This window comes from Balaenoptera ricei, chromosome X (genome assembly GCF_028023285.1).
Source record: "Balaenoptera ricei isolate mBalRic1 chromosome X, mBalRic1.hap2, whole genome shotgun sequence".
In the NCBI taxonomy this organism is placed as follows: domain Eukaryota; kingdom Metazoa; phylum Chordata; class Mammalia; order Artiodactyla; family Balaenopteridae; genus Balaenoptera; species Balaenoptera ricei.
Genome location: NC_082660.1, coordinates 56,715,998 through 56,735,106, shown reverse-complemented (window position 1 = coordinate 56,735,106; position 19,109 = coordinate 56,715,998). Strand labels below are relative to the sequence as shown.

The 19,109-nt window shown below is 41.9% G+C and overlaps 1 protein-coding gene across 2 annotated transcripts in view; it reads left to right on the top strand.

The window, feature by feature from the left end:
- The window catches only part of LOC132357269 (zinc finger C4H2 domain-containing protein), a 35,199-nt gene extending 19,271 nt beyond the window's left edge, over positions 1-15,928 (top strand). Inside the window, exons 2-5 of one of the 2 annotated variants that reach the window (XM_059910584.1) lie at positions 8,898-9,069; positions 10,660-10,832; positions 11,698-11,860; positions 14,506-15,928. In XM_059910584.1, the coding sequence (XP_059766567.1) occupies positions 8,898-9,069; positions 10,660-10,832; positions 11,698-11,860; positions 14,506-14,619 (622 nt within the window). In that variant the 3' untranslated portion in view covers positions 14,620-15,928. The remainder of the gene's footprint in view (positions 1-8,897; positions 9,070-10,659; positions 10,833-11,697; positions 11,861-14,505) is intronic. The other variant, XM_059910585.1, reaches the window with a different exon arrangement.
- Positions 15,929-19,109: the final 3,181 nt, after the last annotated feature.

Below are 19,109 nucleotides of genomic sequence, written 5' to 3'. Positions count from 1 at the left end.
TGTGTCTTCTTCTTCTTCAAAGGGCACCAGTCTAACTGGATTAGGGTCCCACATTTATGACCTCATTTAACCTTAATTACCTCTCTAAAGGCCCCCCTCTAAACACACTCACATTGGGGATTAGGGCTTCAACATATGAATTTTGGAGGGACATGATTCAGTCCATAACACACTCTCTCTCTCTCTCTCTCTCATTCTCTTTCCCTCTCCCTCTCCTTCTTCCTCTCCTTTTCTCTCCTTAATATACATCAATAATTTACCGTTTAGAAGAACACATGCAACACAATAAATAGGCATTAAGTAGTTTTGAATGGTTGCCTGTGTGGGGCGTAAATGATGTAGGAAATGGGGATAAAAGGGAAGGAAGGCATAAGGAAGGAAGGAGGAGGAATTACACAACAGAGAGGTCTTGTCTACAGAGAAAAAAGAGGGTGAAACTAAAAAATATTTGAAATAATGGCTGAAGACTCCCCAGATTTGTCAAGAGATATACACCAACTGATTCAAAGAGGATAGACTCATAGAAATCCACACCAAGACACATCATGGTTAATGTCTGAAAACTAGAATGCCTTAAACTAGTCAAAGAGAAATTACACCTTACCTATAGGTGAAAATAGTTTGAATGACAGTGAATTTCTCATCAGAAAATATAGAAGCCAGAAGGAAGTGGCACAAGATTTTTCAAGTCCTGAAAGAAGAGAACTATCAACTGCAAATACTACATGTAGCAAAAATATCCATCAAGAATGAGGAATAAATTAAGACATTCTCAGATGAAGAAAACTAAGAGAATCTGTCACCAGCAGATCTACCCTAAAATAATAATAGCTAAAGGAATCTTTCCTAAAAGAAGACAACATGGAATATCAGGAAGGAAGAAAAACCAAGAGAAAGAGTAAAAATATAATTAAAATACAGTACATTTTCCTTCTTCTGTTTAGTTTTCTAAATCATTTCTGATGGTGGAAGCAGTAATATGGTTCTCTACAAACATAACTCTTATGTAGGAGAAATATTTCAGATAGTTATATTATAAATGGTGGAGGGTAAAGGGGGCATAAAGGGAGGTAATGTTTCTACTCTTCACTCACCCTAATAAAAAGATGACAGAGAAGACTATGATAAATTATGAAATATAATACCTAGAGCAACCACTGAAAAAACTATAGAAAAAGATACACTTAAAAACAGTATAGGTAAAATGTAATTCCAAAAAACATTCAATTAAAGATAGGAAGGCAGCAAAAAGGAAACAACAGAGAATCAAATAAGAGAGAGATCAAATAGTAAACAAAAATTAAATGATACACTTAAGTCCTAACTTATCAATAAGTACACTGGATATAAATGGCCTAAATACTGCAATCCAAATACTGATCAGCCAAGATGATTAAAAAATATGACCTGTCTATGTGCTGTCTACAAGAATCTCACTTCAAATATAAAGATATAGGTATGTTGAAAGAATGAAAGAAGATATACCACGGAAACATTAATCCAAGGAAAGCAGGAATGGATATATTAATATCAGATAAAGTAGACTTCAGAGCAAAGAAAATTACTAGGTACAGAGAGGTACATTAGATAATGACAAAAGTGTCAGTCTGCCAAGAAGACCTGGCAGTCCTAAATGGGTATACACCAACAACAGAACTGTAAAATACGAGAGGCAAATCTGACAGAACCAAAGGAAGAAATAGACAAAGCCACAATTATAGCTGGGGTCTTTAACATACATCTATCATTTGATAGAACTAGACAGAAAACCAGCAAGGGTATAGAGCTCCACAACACCATCAATGACAGGATCTAATTAACATTTATAGAACATTCCACCCAACAACAGGATACACATACTTTTCAAGTGTCCATGGAACATATACCAATATAGATAGACCATATTCTGGGATACAAAAAAAAAAAAAAATTCTTAACAAATTTAAAAGACAGGAAATACAGTGTGTTCTCTGACATTAATAAAGTCAAACTAGAAATCAAGAAGTCAGAAAAAAATACCAGGAAAAAGGATAATAATAATAAAAAAAATTCTAAAATAACGCATGTTTCAAAGATGAAGTCTCAAGGGAAATAAAAATACATTGAACTGAGTGAAAATGAAAATGAAACATATCAAAATGAAAATTGAACGTATCAAAATGGGATGACGCAAAAGCAGTGGTGAGAGGGAAATTTGTAGCACCAATGCCTACTTTAGAACAGAGGAAATGCCTCTAATTAATAATCTAAGCTCCTACCTCAAGAAACTAGAAAAGAAGAGCAAAATAAAACCGAGGCAAGCAGAAAACAGGAAATAATACAGATAAGAGCAGATACTGATGATTAAAAGCAGAAAGAAAAGTAGAGAAATCAATGAAACAGAAAGCTGAATATTTGAAAAAATATATAAAATTGAAAAACCTCTAGCAACACTAACAAAGAAAAAAGAGAGAAGACACAAATTACAGACATCAGGAATGAAACAGAAAATGTCACTACCAACCCCACAGACTTCAAAAGAATAGCAACGGAATACTATGAACAATTCTACTCATTACAAGTTACATGAAATGGGTCAATTCTCAAAAAACACTACCACAACTCACCCGATATAAAATAGATAATTTGAATAACCCTGAAACTATTTAGAAAATTAAATTTGTAAAGTAGCAACCCCCAAAACCAGAACCTCCATGCCCATTTGGTTTCACTGGAGAATTTTACCAAATGGTTAAAGAGAATTAACCCCATTTCTTAACAGTCTCTCCAAAAAGCAGAAGTGGAAAGAACACATCTCCATTTATTTTATGAAGCCCTTAATACCCTGAAACAATTTCAGGCAAAGACAATGCAAGAAAATTATAAATTAATATCCTTCATGATTATAGATGTAAAAATCGTTATCAAAGTATTAGCAAATAGAATTCAGCAATATATTAAAAAAAAATTGACACCATGACCAAGAGGGGTTTATTCCAGAGATGCAAGGTTAGTTTGTTATTCAAAAATCAATTAATGTTATTTATCATATCAAAAGGCTAAAGAAGAGAAATCTCATGATTATGTCAATTAATACAGATAAAGCACTTGACAAAAGTCAGCACATATTTATGATAAAATCTCTTTAAAAAACTAGGAATGGGGGTGGGGGGACTTTCTCAACTTGATAAAGTACATCTACAAATACCCTTCAGCTAGCTAACAATACACTTACTTGTCAAAGAATGAATGCTGTCCTACGTAGATCACAAACAAGGCAAGGATGTCCACTCTCAGCACTGCTAGTCCATATAGCACTAGAGGTTTTAGGCAGGACAATTAGGCAAGAAAGTAAATAAAAGGTGTACAAGATGGAAAGGAAGAAATAAAATTGTTTTTGTTTGCAGATAACATGATTTGTCTATGTAGGAAATCCTGATAAGTCAAAAACAAAACAAAAAACCAGAAAACTCCTACATCTAACACGTGGGTCAGCAAGATTGCAGAATGTAAGATCAGCATTAAAAAAAATAGCAATATGCATGTGGAAACTACAATTACAAAACATGAAACCACTTACAAGCACTCAGAAACACGAAATACCTAAGTGTAACAAAGATTTAACAAAAGATGTATAGGACTTTTATGCTGAAAACTACAAAATGCTAATAAAACAAATCAAAGGCGATCTAAATAGAGAGAGACACTGTATCCAGGGTTTGGAAGATGAGTCAATATAGTAAAGATGCCAATCCTCCCAAATTGATGTACAAATTTAATAAAATTCCCATCAAAATGCCAGAAAGATTTTTGGTAGATATAGACAAAATTATTCTAAAATTTATATGGCAAGGCAGAAGAACTAGAATGGCCAAAAGAATTTTGAGATATAAAAATAAATGGGAGAAATCGCTCTTCCTGATTTCAAAACTTATTATATAGCTACAGTGATTAAGATTGCGTGATACTGACAAAGGGACAGACACATAGGTAATTGGAACAAAATTGAGAATCCAGAAATTGACCCACACAAGTATGGCCAACTGATTTTTGACAGAGGTGCAAAAGTAATCCAACAAAGGAAGGACAGTCTTTATAACAAACGGTACTGAAGCAATGGCATATCCATAAGCAAAAAAAAAAAAAAGAATCTCAACCTAAACCTCGAACTTTGTACCAAAGTTAACTCAGAGTGGATTGTAGACATAAATGTAACTATAAAACTTTCTGAAGATAACATAGGAGAAAATTTGCAGACCCTAGGGCTTAGTGAAGACGCTTAGACATGACACCAGAGCATTATCCATAAAATATATATATAGATTGGACTTCATCAAAAAAAAGTTTTAAATGTTCTGCTAAGGACCTGGTTAAGAGGATGAAAAGACAAGCCAATAAATGGGAGAAAATATTTGCAAACCTCATATCTGACAAAGCACTCATATCTAGGACACATAAAGAATTCTCAAAACTCAACCCTGAGAAAACAAACAGTCCAATGGGCCAAAGACATGCACAGACATTTTTTGGAAAAGGACATACAGATGGCAAATAAGTACATGAGAAGATGTTCAGTATCACTAGCCACTAGGGAAGTGCAAATTAAGATCACTTTGAGGTATCTCCATATACCTTTTAAAACAGTTCAAGCAAAATGGCTGGCCACATAGAGGAACTAGATCACTCATACATTGTTGGCGGGCATGTGAAATGGTACAGCCGCTCTGGAAAACAGTTTGGCAGTTTCTCAAAAAACTAAGCATGCAATTACCATACAAACCAGCAATTGCAGTCTTGGTCATTTATCCTAGAGAAATGAAAACTTAAGGTCACACTAAAACTCGTAGTTGGATATTCATAGCAGCTTTATTCATAACCGCCAAAAACTGGAATCAGCCCAGATGTCCTTCAGTGGACATTGTTTAGAATTGTCAGTGCATGGTGATAATAAAGAGCAGACCAACTTTAGTTGGTTCTATTAATTTTTTTTAATTCTCTGCACACAATGCACCTCTTTATTTTCCGCACCTGGGGTGGACTGCTCTCACTGCCCGGCCCTTGGTAAACCACTGCTGAGAGGTAACAGTGGTACCATCAAAGGCTGCAGTGACACCGCTGTCCCTCCACTAAAGCATGGGCCGGGCTCCCCGCCAGCCCCCGAGAAACTGACTTTAGAAATAGCAGTAAATAGAGGCTATTTCTGAACTCCATCTTCATAACTCTGCTTCCCTCTCATAACGAGGAGTCTTAGCCCTTCTGCCCCTCAGTCAGGGTCCCTAGTCCTTGCCATTTCTTGCCACAGTGGACAATAGAAAAAGGCTCCAAAACACCTTGGACTGTGGCTACCCTGGCCCTCATACCCAAAGGATAAAGCTGCCATTTTGCTGGTGACAGTCCTCCTCCCGAAGGAGAGGAAATACCACGGTGCTTTTGAGGAAGCCTTTGTGCCTTTGATTTTCCAGTTCCAGGCAGCACTTTAACTGTGACCCCACCAGGTGAAAACCTTTGGTTTATTTTGATTTAATCTGGGATTGCAGTGTCCTCTGCCTGACGACATGGGGTTGTCTATAAGCAGAATTGGACATGGATGGAGGAGGGAGGATTAGATAAAAGGCACTCATCCAAGCAGGGAAAGATGTACTATGTTGATTTCTATGAAGTGTCAGTGAGAGAGATCTCTCACCCCTGATTTCATTTAGTAGTAGTCGCTAGCATCTTAACTGAATTGATTACAAATTAGGAAGGCTTGGGCCAGCCCTATAAAATGCCATCATTCATACTGACATTATGAGGTGACTTATGTTAATGATTATTATTATAGTCTTAATAAGTGGTAATATACCTTGCTACTCATGCTAGTACATGTGCACACATGCATGTGCACACACACACACACACACACACACACACACACACATTATACACACATCCTACCCATTGTAGGCTCTTTATAACAAAGTTTAAACCACTGTGGTAAAGGAGATAACCATAGCAGAAGAGCTGGGCAGTGTGGGGAGGGACAGGTACTATCATTTGTTGACTGCTCACCACGTGCCACATACTCTGCTTGGGGACTTTACATGTCTTAGCTCATTTAGCCCTCAGCAAAGAACCTGTAAGGTAAGTGCTATTATTATTCCTGTGTTACTGATGAGGAGACCAGGGCTGAGAAAAGTGAAAAGAGATAATCAGATTATGTCACTCTCCTGCTGCTTAAAGTTCTGCAATGATTCCCTCTTCTCCTGAAGATAAAAGTACTCGCTCCTCATCTCAATCTCCAGGCTGTGTTCTGGCAACTTCCCTAGTTTCATCTCAGACAGCCCCCACCACACCACACCACACACACACACACACACACACACACACACGCACATGCACACGCACACGCACACACACACCTCTTGCAGTAGATGTTCCAGCCACACTGACCTTTTTTCAGTTCCTCTAATGTGCCATATTCTTTTCTGTTCTAGGGCCATTGCAAATAGTATTCTCTCTGCCTGGACTGCTCTCCTCTATGTCTACCTGCTACCCACCATCTACCTCCGACCCATTCTCCAGGTCTTAGCTTAGATGTCACATTCTCAGTTTCTCAGGGGAGCTTCCTGTGACAGCCCCCTTGACTACAGTGTCCCTCAGACTATGTTAGAACCCTTTGGTGTGTCTTTCCATTGCATTCTGCATTTCATCCATATTACTTATCACTTAGTTTTACATGTGTTCAGGGTCTATTTTCCTCATTAGATGAAGATCCCTGTCCACAGGCTGTCCTGTTCTCTGCTCTATCTCTAGCACCTAGTACAGTGGCTGGCACATGATAGATGTTCCATAAGTATTTGTTGAATGAATGTATCTTTAAGCCTTCTATAATTGGTGCATAATCGGTGCTCAATGAATATAATTAAACTATAAATATAGTTGTTATTCTTATTGTCCAAGGACAAATAGCTAGTCAGGGGCAGAACCAGGAATTATACCCACGTCTGAATCTAAAGCCCATGTTCCTTTCAAATTATGGCTCTGCCTGCAGAAATGGGTTCTAGGCCTAGCACTGCCACAAACTGGCTGTATGAATCAGGGTGAGACACTATATCACTCTGAATCTCAGTTTTCCCATCTGTAAATTGGGGTAGGGATAGGTGAAGTTTAGACTGCTCTGTATGCAATCTAGAGGAAGAGAATAGAAGTCTAGATGGGAGGGGGCTCTAAGTAGTGGATTAACTGACCAGTACAAATCACTATCATCCCTCTGCAAGGCAGTTGAACAGGTATACCGAGAACCCTCAATATGTTTATGCCCCTTAGCCTGGGTAACCCCAGTCGGGCAGTGTGGAGTAGTGGGTGGTGTTAGAGAGCCCTGGGTTCAAATCCCAGCATCCCATTTACTGCAACTTACCATCCTGAACTCCCAATTTCCTTCTTTACAGATGGGATAATAACACCCATCCTTTTAACCTTTTCTAAGGTAAAAGCAATATAATAACTTGAAAAGAAAATTTTGAATATTGAAAGAAAAATTTCTCCTGTCATCCTACCCACCTAACATAATTCTTTCTGTGGTTCTGTGCCATTGAGGGCCACCTCTTGAGGCAGGAGCCACAGGCAATGCTGAAGAAAGGAGAGAGAATGAACACAGAAGCAGGCTGAGGTCAGAGGCCAGAGGCCAGGGTGTGGAGCAAGAGTAACCATGGGATGGGCTGGGGCAGAGGAGAAAGCCAGCTACTGAGGCAGAATAAAGGAGATGCCTAATCTGAGTAACGGATGATGGCTAGACAGAACCTGAGAACCAGAGAGTAGAGAGTGAGTGGGAGGGCAACAGTGTGCCCTAGAGGGGCTTCCTTCCAAAGTTTTGTGGCTCTTTCACTTAGGCAGGCTTCAGTGGTCTCAAAGATCCTTGAAACTGTACTCTTGCCAATTCCTTTTGTTTAGTCACATGCATGTGTATTTTGAAATTGCAATCCTAGTGTATATACCTTTTCATGGAGTATCTTCAACATTTTCCATGTCACAAGTCTTCATAATGATTCCTTTTAGTGGCTGCCAAATATTCCAATTTTGCCCATAGACCAGAAAGCATATCCCTGTGTATTAACTTTTTGCTTCCCTGCCTTATTTCTTTAGAATAAATTGCTAGGTGTGGGATTACTGAGCCAGAGGGTATGCAATTGGGATTTAACAACCAGAAATAGGTTTTATTTTTTCTAGGAAAAGAAATGAGCTGCAGTTCTTCCCGTCTCCTACCTCTTCTGGAACTGATGAGGGGACCCTATAGAGCTGTGCGGTCCAATATGAGAGCCATTATCCCCATGTGGCTGTTTAAACTTAATTTTAATCAATTGATTAAAATTAAATAAAATTCAAAATTCAGTTCCTCGGTTGCACTAGCCATATTTTGAATGCTCAGTAGCTTCATGTGCCTAGTGGCTACTGTATTAGAAAGCATAGATACAGAAAATTTCCATCATTGTAGAAAATTTATTGGATAGTGCTGCTCTAGAGTTTCTCAAGAGGTCATGGTTGGCATCTTGGGTGGGAGTTGTTTGTGATGTGGGACTTTCCTGTGCATTGAGAGGCTGTTTAGCATTTCTGGCCCATATCCACTAAATGCCAGTAGTGCTGTCCCTTGAATCAATCTAACAGCTAAAACCTGCCCCACGTTTGCAAATGCTCCATCAAGGAACAAAATCATCCCCATTCGAGACCCACTGAGCTTTTATCTTAGAAGAAAGAATCTCCTGTCTTTGTGGGGATGGCTTCAAGCTGCCTCTGCCTGAAGAGAGGGAAGCTTAGAAAGATGGCTTAACAAGATAGCCCTGGCTCAGGGCCTAACTCTGTACTCCATTTCTCTAACTCTGTACTCCATTTCCCTTTTCCTGCCTTCTCCTGCTGGTCTGTTTCCTCATTTTGGGGAATGGCAGGAACAAGACCCTGCAGATGGAAAAGATCAAGACCCGTTTGAAGGCTGAGTTTGAGGCCCTTGAATCAGAGGAGAGGCACCTGAAGGAATACAAGCAGGAGATGGACCTCCTGCTACAGGAGAAGATGGCCCATGTGGAGGAACTCCGACTGATCCACGCTGATATCAATGTGGTATGTGGGTGGCTGCCTGAAGCCTATTTCTGGGCCCTTTGAGGAGGAATAGGCAGTAGTGAGTGCTGTGGACTCTCCTTGAGATGTGGCTGTGGCCAACTTGGGGGAGTAGGCATCAGGCTATGGTGAAATGGAAGAATCCAGGAGTTCTGAGACCCAGCCCTGGCTCTGTCACTGATCGACTGTATATCACTGGACAAGTTCCTTCTTCTCTCGGGGCCTCATTTTCCTTCTCTGTACCATGAGAGGGATTCAGTCACCTCTGAGGTCTCATTCAGCACTGATGTGCTCTCATTCTGGGAGTCTAGGAGTTGAGAGCTAGCCTTGGGGAAAAGCAGAGCAGGCAGATGCCTTGGGGATCTAACTTAAATTTAGGGCTCCAAAGCTTCCAACTAAGCCAAACAAACCATCTCTGCCAGCCTACCAAACTGGGGCTCCCTCATTACAGTCTCTCTTTTGGAGACCCTTGGAATGTGGGGAATGAACTGCCTGCTATGGTGATAAGTCCCCCACTTTTTAGAGTTATTAAAGCAGAGTCTGAATGGTCACCTGTCTGGGCTACAGTATTGGTGATTCCTTCACCAGGAGGGAGGTTGGAGGTGCTGACCTGTAAGGCCCTTTCCAACCCTTAGAGCCTATGATAATGAGATTTTTTTTTTTTTAATCACGTTTGAAGGAGCTAAGTTTCTATTCTTGGGAAACTCATTTCTGTGGCAATATATACTTCCTGATATTGCCAGGCCTAGGGTCTTAAAGGAAATATGAATGCAATTTGGACAGTAGTTACCTGGGATTTTCTGTGTCACAAGATCACAGGATATCAGGGTCTCATGAGGAGTTGGCAGTTCTGCTGCCAGCTAACTAAGGATAGAGAAATAAACAAGGTATTAGTCACAGAGGGGCTGAAAATCTGGGCCAGTGGATCTCCAACTTGAACATGCCTCATGAGTCACCTAGAGGGCCTGTTAAAACACTGGTTGTTGGACTTCACCCCAGAATTTCTGATTGCTTATATCTGGGGTGGTACCTGAGAATCTACATTTCTAATGAGTTCCCAGTTGATGCTGATGCTGCTGATCTGGTAACTGCATTTTGGGAACCACTGATCTAGGAGAAAAGCCACTGGCCTGGGAGGCAGAAGCCCTGAGTCTTTATGTAGACTTTGCTCCTAGGAAGCATTTCTCTGAGGAAGTTACTTCTTCTCTCTGAGTCTCAATTCTCTGATCTGTAAAATGGTGGTGGGGTGCACTACATGAGCTCTAAGGGCCATTCCAGCTCTAAGATGCTATATTTGAATAATAACTACCACTAATTGAGCCTCTACTCTGTGTTAGCCCCTGTACTGAGCGCTTATATGAATTCAATCGTTGAATCTTCACCAAGATTATATGAGGTAGGTATGATTGTTATCACCATTATACAGATGAAAAAACTGAGGCTTGACAAGAGTCACATAGAATACATAGTGGATTGAGGACTTGATCATAGATTGGTTTGGCTCTGGAGCCTGTGCTATTATCCACTCAGCTGTACAGCCTCGCTGAGAATCTTGGAGTCTTTTCTCTGTGCTTACCTCACTCTGTGTTCCAGATGGAAAACACCATCAAACAGTCTGAGAATGACCTAAACAAGCTGCTAGAGTCTACCCGGCGGCTACATGATGAGTATAAGCCGCTGAAGGAACATGTGGATGCCCTGCGCATGACTCTGGGCCTGCAGAGGCTCCCTGACTTATGTGAAGAGGAGGAGAAGCTCTCCTTGGAGTAAGCTGCCTGCCTCCTGTCCCTGCAACATACACCACACACACACACACACACACACACACACACACACATATATATACACACATAAAGCCTGGTCTGAAAGTCAGGGTACCCAGTCCTAGCCCCAGGCCTGTCAGTGGCTGACTCATTGCATGACCTTGGGTAAGTCTCTGTGTTGGGCTGTTAGATGATTAGACTAGAATTACTAGATGGCTTTTAAAGTTCTTTGTGCAATTTTGACAATACAAGACTATGTCTATGACTCGTTGTGTGTGTATGCATCTGTGACTCTTAAGAGGTCACTTCCCAAGTCAAGGTCTAGAAGGGGTGTCCAGAAACCTTGAAAACACAGAAGGGTGAGCTTTCATGGCCTCCAGGGGCTAGCCTGGAACTTTATCTCAAGACCCAGAGTTAGGAACTAGGCTTACTTTACAGAGACACAGAGCTCAGTTCAGTAGAAGGAATAGAAGGGAACATACTTCCTTAAGGTAGAGCAGGCTGCCTGTGGAAGTGGTGAGCTTCTTATTCCTAGAGGTATGCCAGCAGAGGCCTGAGGACACTTAATAGGAATACTGCAAAGGATCATGGGATGGAGGGTAGACAAATGCCCTTTGAGGACTTGGCTAGCCTTGGGATTTTTTTAATTTTTCTGGGCCTGTCAGAGCCAAGGAGCAGGAGGAGTACCCTTCCCAACACACAGTGGGCCTGGCACCCAGGGAGAAGAGCCTTGTGCTGGAGAGGGTGCAGGAACTTCCTACAGTGAGCCACAGCCCAACCCCCTTCGTTCTGTAGCATGGAGTCCTTAAGAGGGGCAAGGTTCTCCTTGCTTTCAGAATGATCCAGCTAATGTCTCTCATCTCCAAAGTTACTTTGAGAAGCAGAAAGCAGAGTGGCAGACGGAGCCTCAGGAGCCCCCGATCCCTGAATCCTTGGCCGCCGCAGCCGCTGCCGCCCAACAACTCCAAGTGGCTAGGAAGCAGGACACTCGGCAGACAGCCACCTTCAGGCAGCAGCCCCCACCTATGAAGGTGAGTGAGCTGGGTATGGACTGTGGAGGAAGCAAGGTATCCTCAAGCAGCCCCATGGAAGGCGGGGTCTGGGCCTTTGGCCTTACTTATTTGGGGTCTTCCTAAAACAGCCTTCGCTTGGGGCACAGAGGAAGGGGTGGTGTGTATGTGTGCTGTAGTAGAGCCACTGGTCTTGTTGCCTCATATTCCCAGAGGGGTTAGAATGCAGGGAGATTGGCAGGCTCTGCTAAAGTATAATTTTCAGAAAGTTAGAAACGTGACTCGGACAAATATATAGTGAACGTGTGTCATTAACGAGGGAGCCAGCAGCATTACAAAGCTGGTTCCAGAAGCATTAGAGGAACAGATAATTATATAGTCAGGTCAGGGAAGGAAAGGAATGCCGAAATAAGTTTGCAATGTTAAATCCAGAACTGGTTAATGTCCTACAGGAAAATAAAACTGTAATCTTTGTGATTACCTTTTCTTTGGAACAAAAATAATTTGCATCTCTACTGGGCAAAAACCATTTGTGCCTTATCAACATTAAGTCACAGCATCTGGGCCCTGATCAATAGTAAATAGTCAAATAGTATACTATTTAATGGAAAAATATTTATAGTCAGTGGAACAGAATAGAGAGCCCAGAAATAAACCCACTCACCTACGTTCAATTAATCTTTGACAAAGGAGGCAGGAATATACAATGGAGACAAGACAGTCTCTTCAGCAAGTGGTATTGGGAAAGCTGGACAGCTGCATGTAAATCAATGAAGTTAGAACACTCCCTCACACCATACTCAAAAGTAAGCTCAAAACGGCTTAAAGACTTAAATGTAAGACATGATACCATACAACTCCTAGAAGAGAACACAGGCAAAACATTCTCTGACATAAATTGTACCAGTGTTTTCTTGGGTCAGTCTCCCAAGGCAATAGAAATAAAAGCAAAAGTAAACAAATGGGACCTATTCAAACTTATAAGCTTTTGCACAGCAAAGGAAACCATAAACAAAAATGAAAAGCCAACCTACGGAATGGGAGGAAATATTTGCAAATGGTGCGACCAACAAGGACTTAATTCCCAAAATATAAACACAGCTCATACAACTCAATAACACAAAAACCAACAATCCCATCAAAGAATGGGCAGAGGACCTCAATAGACATTTCTCCAAAGAAGACATACAGATGGCCAATAGGCACATGAACAGATGCTCAGCATCACTAATTGTTGGAGAAATGCAAATCAAAACTACAATGATGTATCACCTCACACCGGTCAGAATGGCCATCATTAAAAATTCTACAAATAACAAATGCTGGAGAGGGTGTGGAGAAAAGGGAACCCTCCTACACTGTTGGCGGGAACGTAAATCGGTGCAGCCACTATGGAGAACAGTATGGAAGTTCCTTAAAAGACTAAAATTTGAGTTACCATATGATCCTGCAATCCCACTCCTAGGCATATATCCAGGGAAAACTCTAATTCAAAAAGATACATGCACCCCAATGTTCATAGCAGTACTATTTACAATAGCCAAGACATGGAAGCAACCTAAATGTCCATCGACAGATGAACGGATAAAGATGATGTGGTACATATATACAATGGAATACTACTCAGCCATAAAAAAGAATGAAATAATGCCATTTGCAGCAACATGGATGGACCTAGAGATTATCATACTAAGTGAAGTAAGTCAGACCGAGAAAGACAAATACCATATGATATCATTTATATGTGAAATATAAAATATGATACAAATGAACTTATTTACAAAACAGAAACAGACTCACAGACATAGAAAACAAACTTATGGTTACCAAAGGGGAAAGGGGGTGGGACAGGGGTAAATTAGGCTTTTGGGATTAGCAGATACAGACTACTGTGTATAAAATAGATAAACAACAAGGTCCTACTGTATAGCACAAGGAACTATATTCAATATCCTGTAATAAACCATAACAGAAAAGAATATCTATCTATCTACCTATCTATCTATCTATCATCTATACCGTTTTGCTGTATACCAGAAGCTACCACAACATTTTAAATCAACTATACTTCAATTTTTTAAATAAGTAGTAAATAGTCAAACAAAGAGACATTCTCCTAGAGCAAGGGTCAGCAAACCAGAACCCATAGGCCAAGTGTGACCTGCTCCCCGTTTTTGTAAATAAAGTTTTATTGGCCCACACACATGCCTGCTTGTTTATGTATTGTCTATAGCTTCTTTTATGTAAGCAGTTAGAGCTGAGTAGTTGCAACTAAAATCATATGACCTGAAAAGAAAGTCCAAAATGTTTACGATCTTGGCCTTTACTGAAAAAGTTTATTGATACCTGTCCTAGAGAATTAAATAATCCTTGAGTGAGCCTGTTAGACCATGCTCCAGTATAATGCTTAATGAATATGCAATTCACATTTTGCCTTATTGCCAAATTTTGGATATTTTTCCTCAATACCCCTCTTTGACTCTCACTCCCTTATATCCTTTGCATCCTTTACATCCAGCACAGATCTCGCTACTTGGGACTCGCTACTTGGGTCTTGCTTCTTTCTGTTGGGAAATCGCAATTGCTTGTGGGGGCCCCTGGGAAAGATGAACCATGGCCTAGAAGAATCTGACCACTAACTTGCTTTGTCTTGTGCCCCCCACCAGGCCTGCTTGTCATGTCATCAACAAATTCACCGGAATGCACCTATATGCCCTCTGTGCAAAGCCAAGAGTCGGTCCAGGAACCCCAAAAAGCCAAAACGGAAGCAGGATGAATGAAAAGAGGGAGAACACTTAGAGCTCTGCTGCTCATAACCCCTCCCCTTGGCCAGAGTGATTGATGTCTCCATGTGAAACAACCCTTCCCCACCTCTACAAAGTCTCCTATTTAATGTGATGGAAGCACAACCCCTCTCTCACTTTGCTCTTATTTCTTTTTGCTCTTGGAGTTTCTGGTTTAGGAAGAGATGTGGTTCAGGTGCTAATGACAGTTGTGTCTGAAGATCCCTTCTCTCTCACCCACATTTCAACCCTTGCCCTTGTTTGGAGCTAAGGGAAGGGCAGAAGTCCCAGATGTGATTCTCTGTCTCTTGTGCCTGAGGCCTGGGGCTTAAGGCCTGAGGGCCTGGGGAGGCCCATATCTTGTTTCAGGTGAAGGCTCCAGTGTGCCCCCTCCCTGTACTTTTGCCTTAGGCTCTGAAGGGACAACAGTCTTCTTGTTGGACTTTTCAATAGGCTTGGTGCATTTATCTCCCCCACCCCCAACCTCATCTCTTCCTCAAGGCCCGGAGGTAGCTTGGACAAGCTCTCCTTTTCATATTCATTTGGGAGGCCTGGCTGTTATTATTGAGCTCACCACCCCACCACCTGGCAGTTTCCCAGATATACTAAAGTTCTCAGGTACCAGGCTATGTGTCTGGGGATCCTAAAATCTGTGGGCTTTTCTCCCATAATAAAACCTAGCTTTTGAAAATCAGTAGCAGATGTTCCCCACAGTGAAATCAAGGAGCCAGACCCACTCCACAAGTCCTGCCTAACTCGATGCCTAAGTCATTGGTCTGAGGGCTCTGCTATCGGGGCTGCCTTAGGCTGTAGAGGCCCCAGGCTGACATTTGTGTTGCCTTTTGTTCAAAACCATTACTCTGGCACTTACTCAAATGGTATATCTTAGAGGTCAGAGTAGTGGGTTGAGATTCAAGTGAATGCCAGTCACTTTACACATGCAGGTAGGTGGGACTTCTACTCCAGTCTCTCTTCTCTAAGGCAGCCTCAGCTCAGGTCAGCTTTTGGCCACCCCTTTTCCTGTGGATTGTGCAGGTGGATTTCCCTCTCAAAAGAAAAGGCACCAGGCTCCCCAAGCCCTACAGCTCTTCCCTCCTCCAAAGCCACATCTCTAGTCAAGTCGCTCTCAAACTTAAGGGACAGGGATGGGGGCTGACTGACTGAAAAAGTGTTAGCTCCTGGCTGGGGAGGGGGGGATATTTTTCCTTCCTTTCTTAGCTGTAGTTTTAAGTTGCCACAGTGTCTGTGTGTTCATAATATATAAAAGGTTCCTCTGCTCTTTGAAAGTAAGAGCGTTATGTCTGTACAAATCCTTTTAAATAAACATTTGTTCATTGGAGTAAATGCTGACTCAGTGCCTACAAGTACCAGGTAACAGAAAAGATGTAATGCCCTTTCCCCTTCTGGGTAGCTCTTCTTTACTCTTATTCACTCCACCCTACAAGTGAGAAAACCAGGCACACCGCCGCATAATAATTTACCCTATTTTTATAATAATTTCCATGTATTCAGTGCCTACTCTGTGTCAAGTCTCTATGTAAGATGCTTTATATAGATGATTGTATTTGATTTTCAAAACAACTTTTCAAGCTAAGTATTCTTATTGCCATTTTCCAAAAATGTAAACTGAAGCTCAGAGAAGTTAAATAACTTGTACAGAGTTAAACAGACAGCTAGTAAGAGAAGTTTCAGGATTTGAACACAGATTTGTCTGGTTCCAGAGTCCTTTTTTTTTTTCCTACTTTTTCTCCATGATCACTTTTTTAAGCTTGTCTCCCTTTTGGGATGGCTTGATCACAGGAGTAGGTGAAATAACTCTGAACTAGAAATCAGGGACTAGGAATTCAGTGACTGATGCAGGAATGTAAAGGTCTGTTCCCCTATGAGGATACAATTGGGAACAACTCCGAAGGGTCATACCAGCTTCAGAGCTCCCCATGGGTGGGTGTACTGTGGTTTCCATTAAGACTGAGTTGCAGTTCAATAGCTCCCTCTGTCCAATCCTGCCTCCTTCTCTTCCCTTTTCTTCTGCAAGTGTTGATCCCAAGGGCTCCCTAATTAATATCCTGTACATTAAACTGTCCCAGTGCTTTCCAGAAACCCAACAGTTGACAGAAACTTCTCTGTGCTTCAGTGTCCTCATCTGGAAAAATGGGGAAAATAACAGTACCTACTTCTGGCACTGTTGTGAGCAATGCCAGGCATATAGTAAGCACTCAATGCCAGGCATATAGTAAGTACTTCTACTCCTTGTGCCTCTGGCACCAGGTAGATTGGATGAGTGGTCAAAAGAAACACTATTTGTCTTAGCTGACATTACTCTACCACCCCAGATTTTGTTCAGCTACAAGCCTGCTTTTAAGGTGGCCTAGACTCACTCTGGGCAAAGGGAGGACACTCAGCTGTGTAACTTGGAGTACACTTTAACCTGTATAGCTCTCAGCAGGTCCCTGTAAAGTATAGGAGAAGTGGTCATTGCTCTGCATCTTTGGCACACTGGAGATCAGCTCTGTCAATTCAGTTGCAGCACAACTAGCCAGGTCAGCTGTTTCCCAGGGAACACCTCTGAATGGGAAGGGAACAATCAAATGTTGAGCACCTATACCTGCCAGCCACTGGGTGGGGTGCTACTATCTCATTTAATTTTTCTGGTTCAGCTATCTGTTGTGAAACAAACCACCCAAAAACTTAGTGGCTTAAAACAGCCACCATTTATTTGCTCGTGATTCTGCAATTTGAGCAGGACTTGCTGTGAATGGCTTATTTCTATTCCATGTGGTGTTGCCTCAGACAGCTTGGCTGGGGCTGAAGGACCCCAGGTGTGTGCTCTCTCATATCTGATACCTCAGCTGTGGTGGCTGAAACAGCTGTGGGCTGGCTGGGCCTCCCACCTCCCTTTGTAGTATTTTACTCTCCAGGGCCTTTCTTTCTCCATTGGGCCTCTCTCTCCAAGTAGAGTAGTGAGACATTTTTTTGATGTGGCAGCAGTCTTCCCAGAGGGTGAAAACAAAAGCTGCAAGGCCTTTTGTGGCATAAGACCAGAAGTCATACAGCAAAACTGCTGCTGTACTCTATTGGTCAAAGCAAGTCACAGAGCCAGCCCAGATTTAAGGAGTGGGGAAAAGAGACTCCGCCTCTTGATGGGAGGAGCTGCGTGTATGCCAGAGATGGGGGCAATTGTTGGTCGTATTTGCAGACAACCTACCATATCATCCAACAACAACCTTACAAGGAAGGCATTATGCGTGCCCATTTTCACAGATGATAAAACTGAGGCTCAGAAAGGGTAAAACAGTTGCCCAACAAATAACTAGGAAGGGGCAAAGCCAGGAGGCAAAGCTAGGTCTCTCTGCCTTTAAAGCCTGTGTTTCTTCTGCCTAAGAGCAGTTCTTCAGATAAGTCTGAGACCTGGTTAGAGGAGACTAAAGAAAGGAAGAGAAGGAACAAAATAGAGTAAAAGACGAAGACGAGGCAGGTGAAGGAGAGAGAGATGAAGGAGGAGGAGGAGGAGAGTAAGGGAAGTTATTTGTTATATTGGTAAGATGCTGTAAAGCACCTTCTTCAACATTCTCATTTAATGCTCACATTAATAGCCCTGTACTGTTAGTAGAGCATGTAGTACTACATTTTATAAATGAGACCCAGAGAGGGGAACTGACTTGCCCAAGGTCATTTAGCAGGTTAAGAGCAAAGCCACAACTAGAACCCAGGTCTTCCAATCTGGGAATAACCCGGTTTGGGGCTCTCTTTACACGTTTGACACAGTGGGGATGAATTGTATACATGCTTTGTGCCAGATGGGTCGCTTTTACACTGAGGATAGGTGCTCACTCCACAGGGGAAGGCCAGGCAATTTTAGCAATTCTGCTCTTAAAGTCCAGTTCCCTGTTACTATTATGCCCCCAGTTTTCCCATAGCGATTATCAGCATCTTTGCAATGATCAACATCTCCCAAGGTGAACTCTGGGAAGGCTGTTAACTCAGGGCCAGGTTCCCTTAGGTTAGGTACTTAACCCCTCTGAGGCTCCAATATCTCATATGTGAGGTAGGAATAGTAGTAGTCCTCTCCTCATGGCATTGTTGTGAAGATTAAATGAGCTAATAATATATGTAAAGTGCCTAGAACAGCACTTGAGAAGCATTCAGTAAATGATAGCTATGAGGAAGAAAATGATAATGATTATGACTGGCTTCCTGAGAGGCCAAAGATGATGATGAGGAGGAGGAGGAGGAGAAGGAAGAAGAGAAAGGGAAGGGAAGGGGAGGAGAAGGGAGGGGGAGAAAAGGAAAGAGGAGGCAGGGTACAATAGGGAAGGGATTGCCCCCATGTAGGGCCTCCCTCAGAGGGAAAGTTGATAGCTAAGAGTCATGGTTCCTTTCCTGGAGCTTGATGAGATCCCGAGGCTCTGCTGCCACTTGCCACTGAGTCTGTTTCATAGCTATAAAAAGACACGGGCCCCTCATGGGAACTAGGCAGAAGCCCCTCT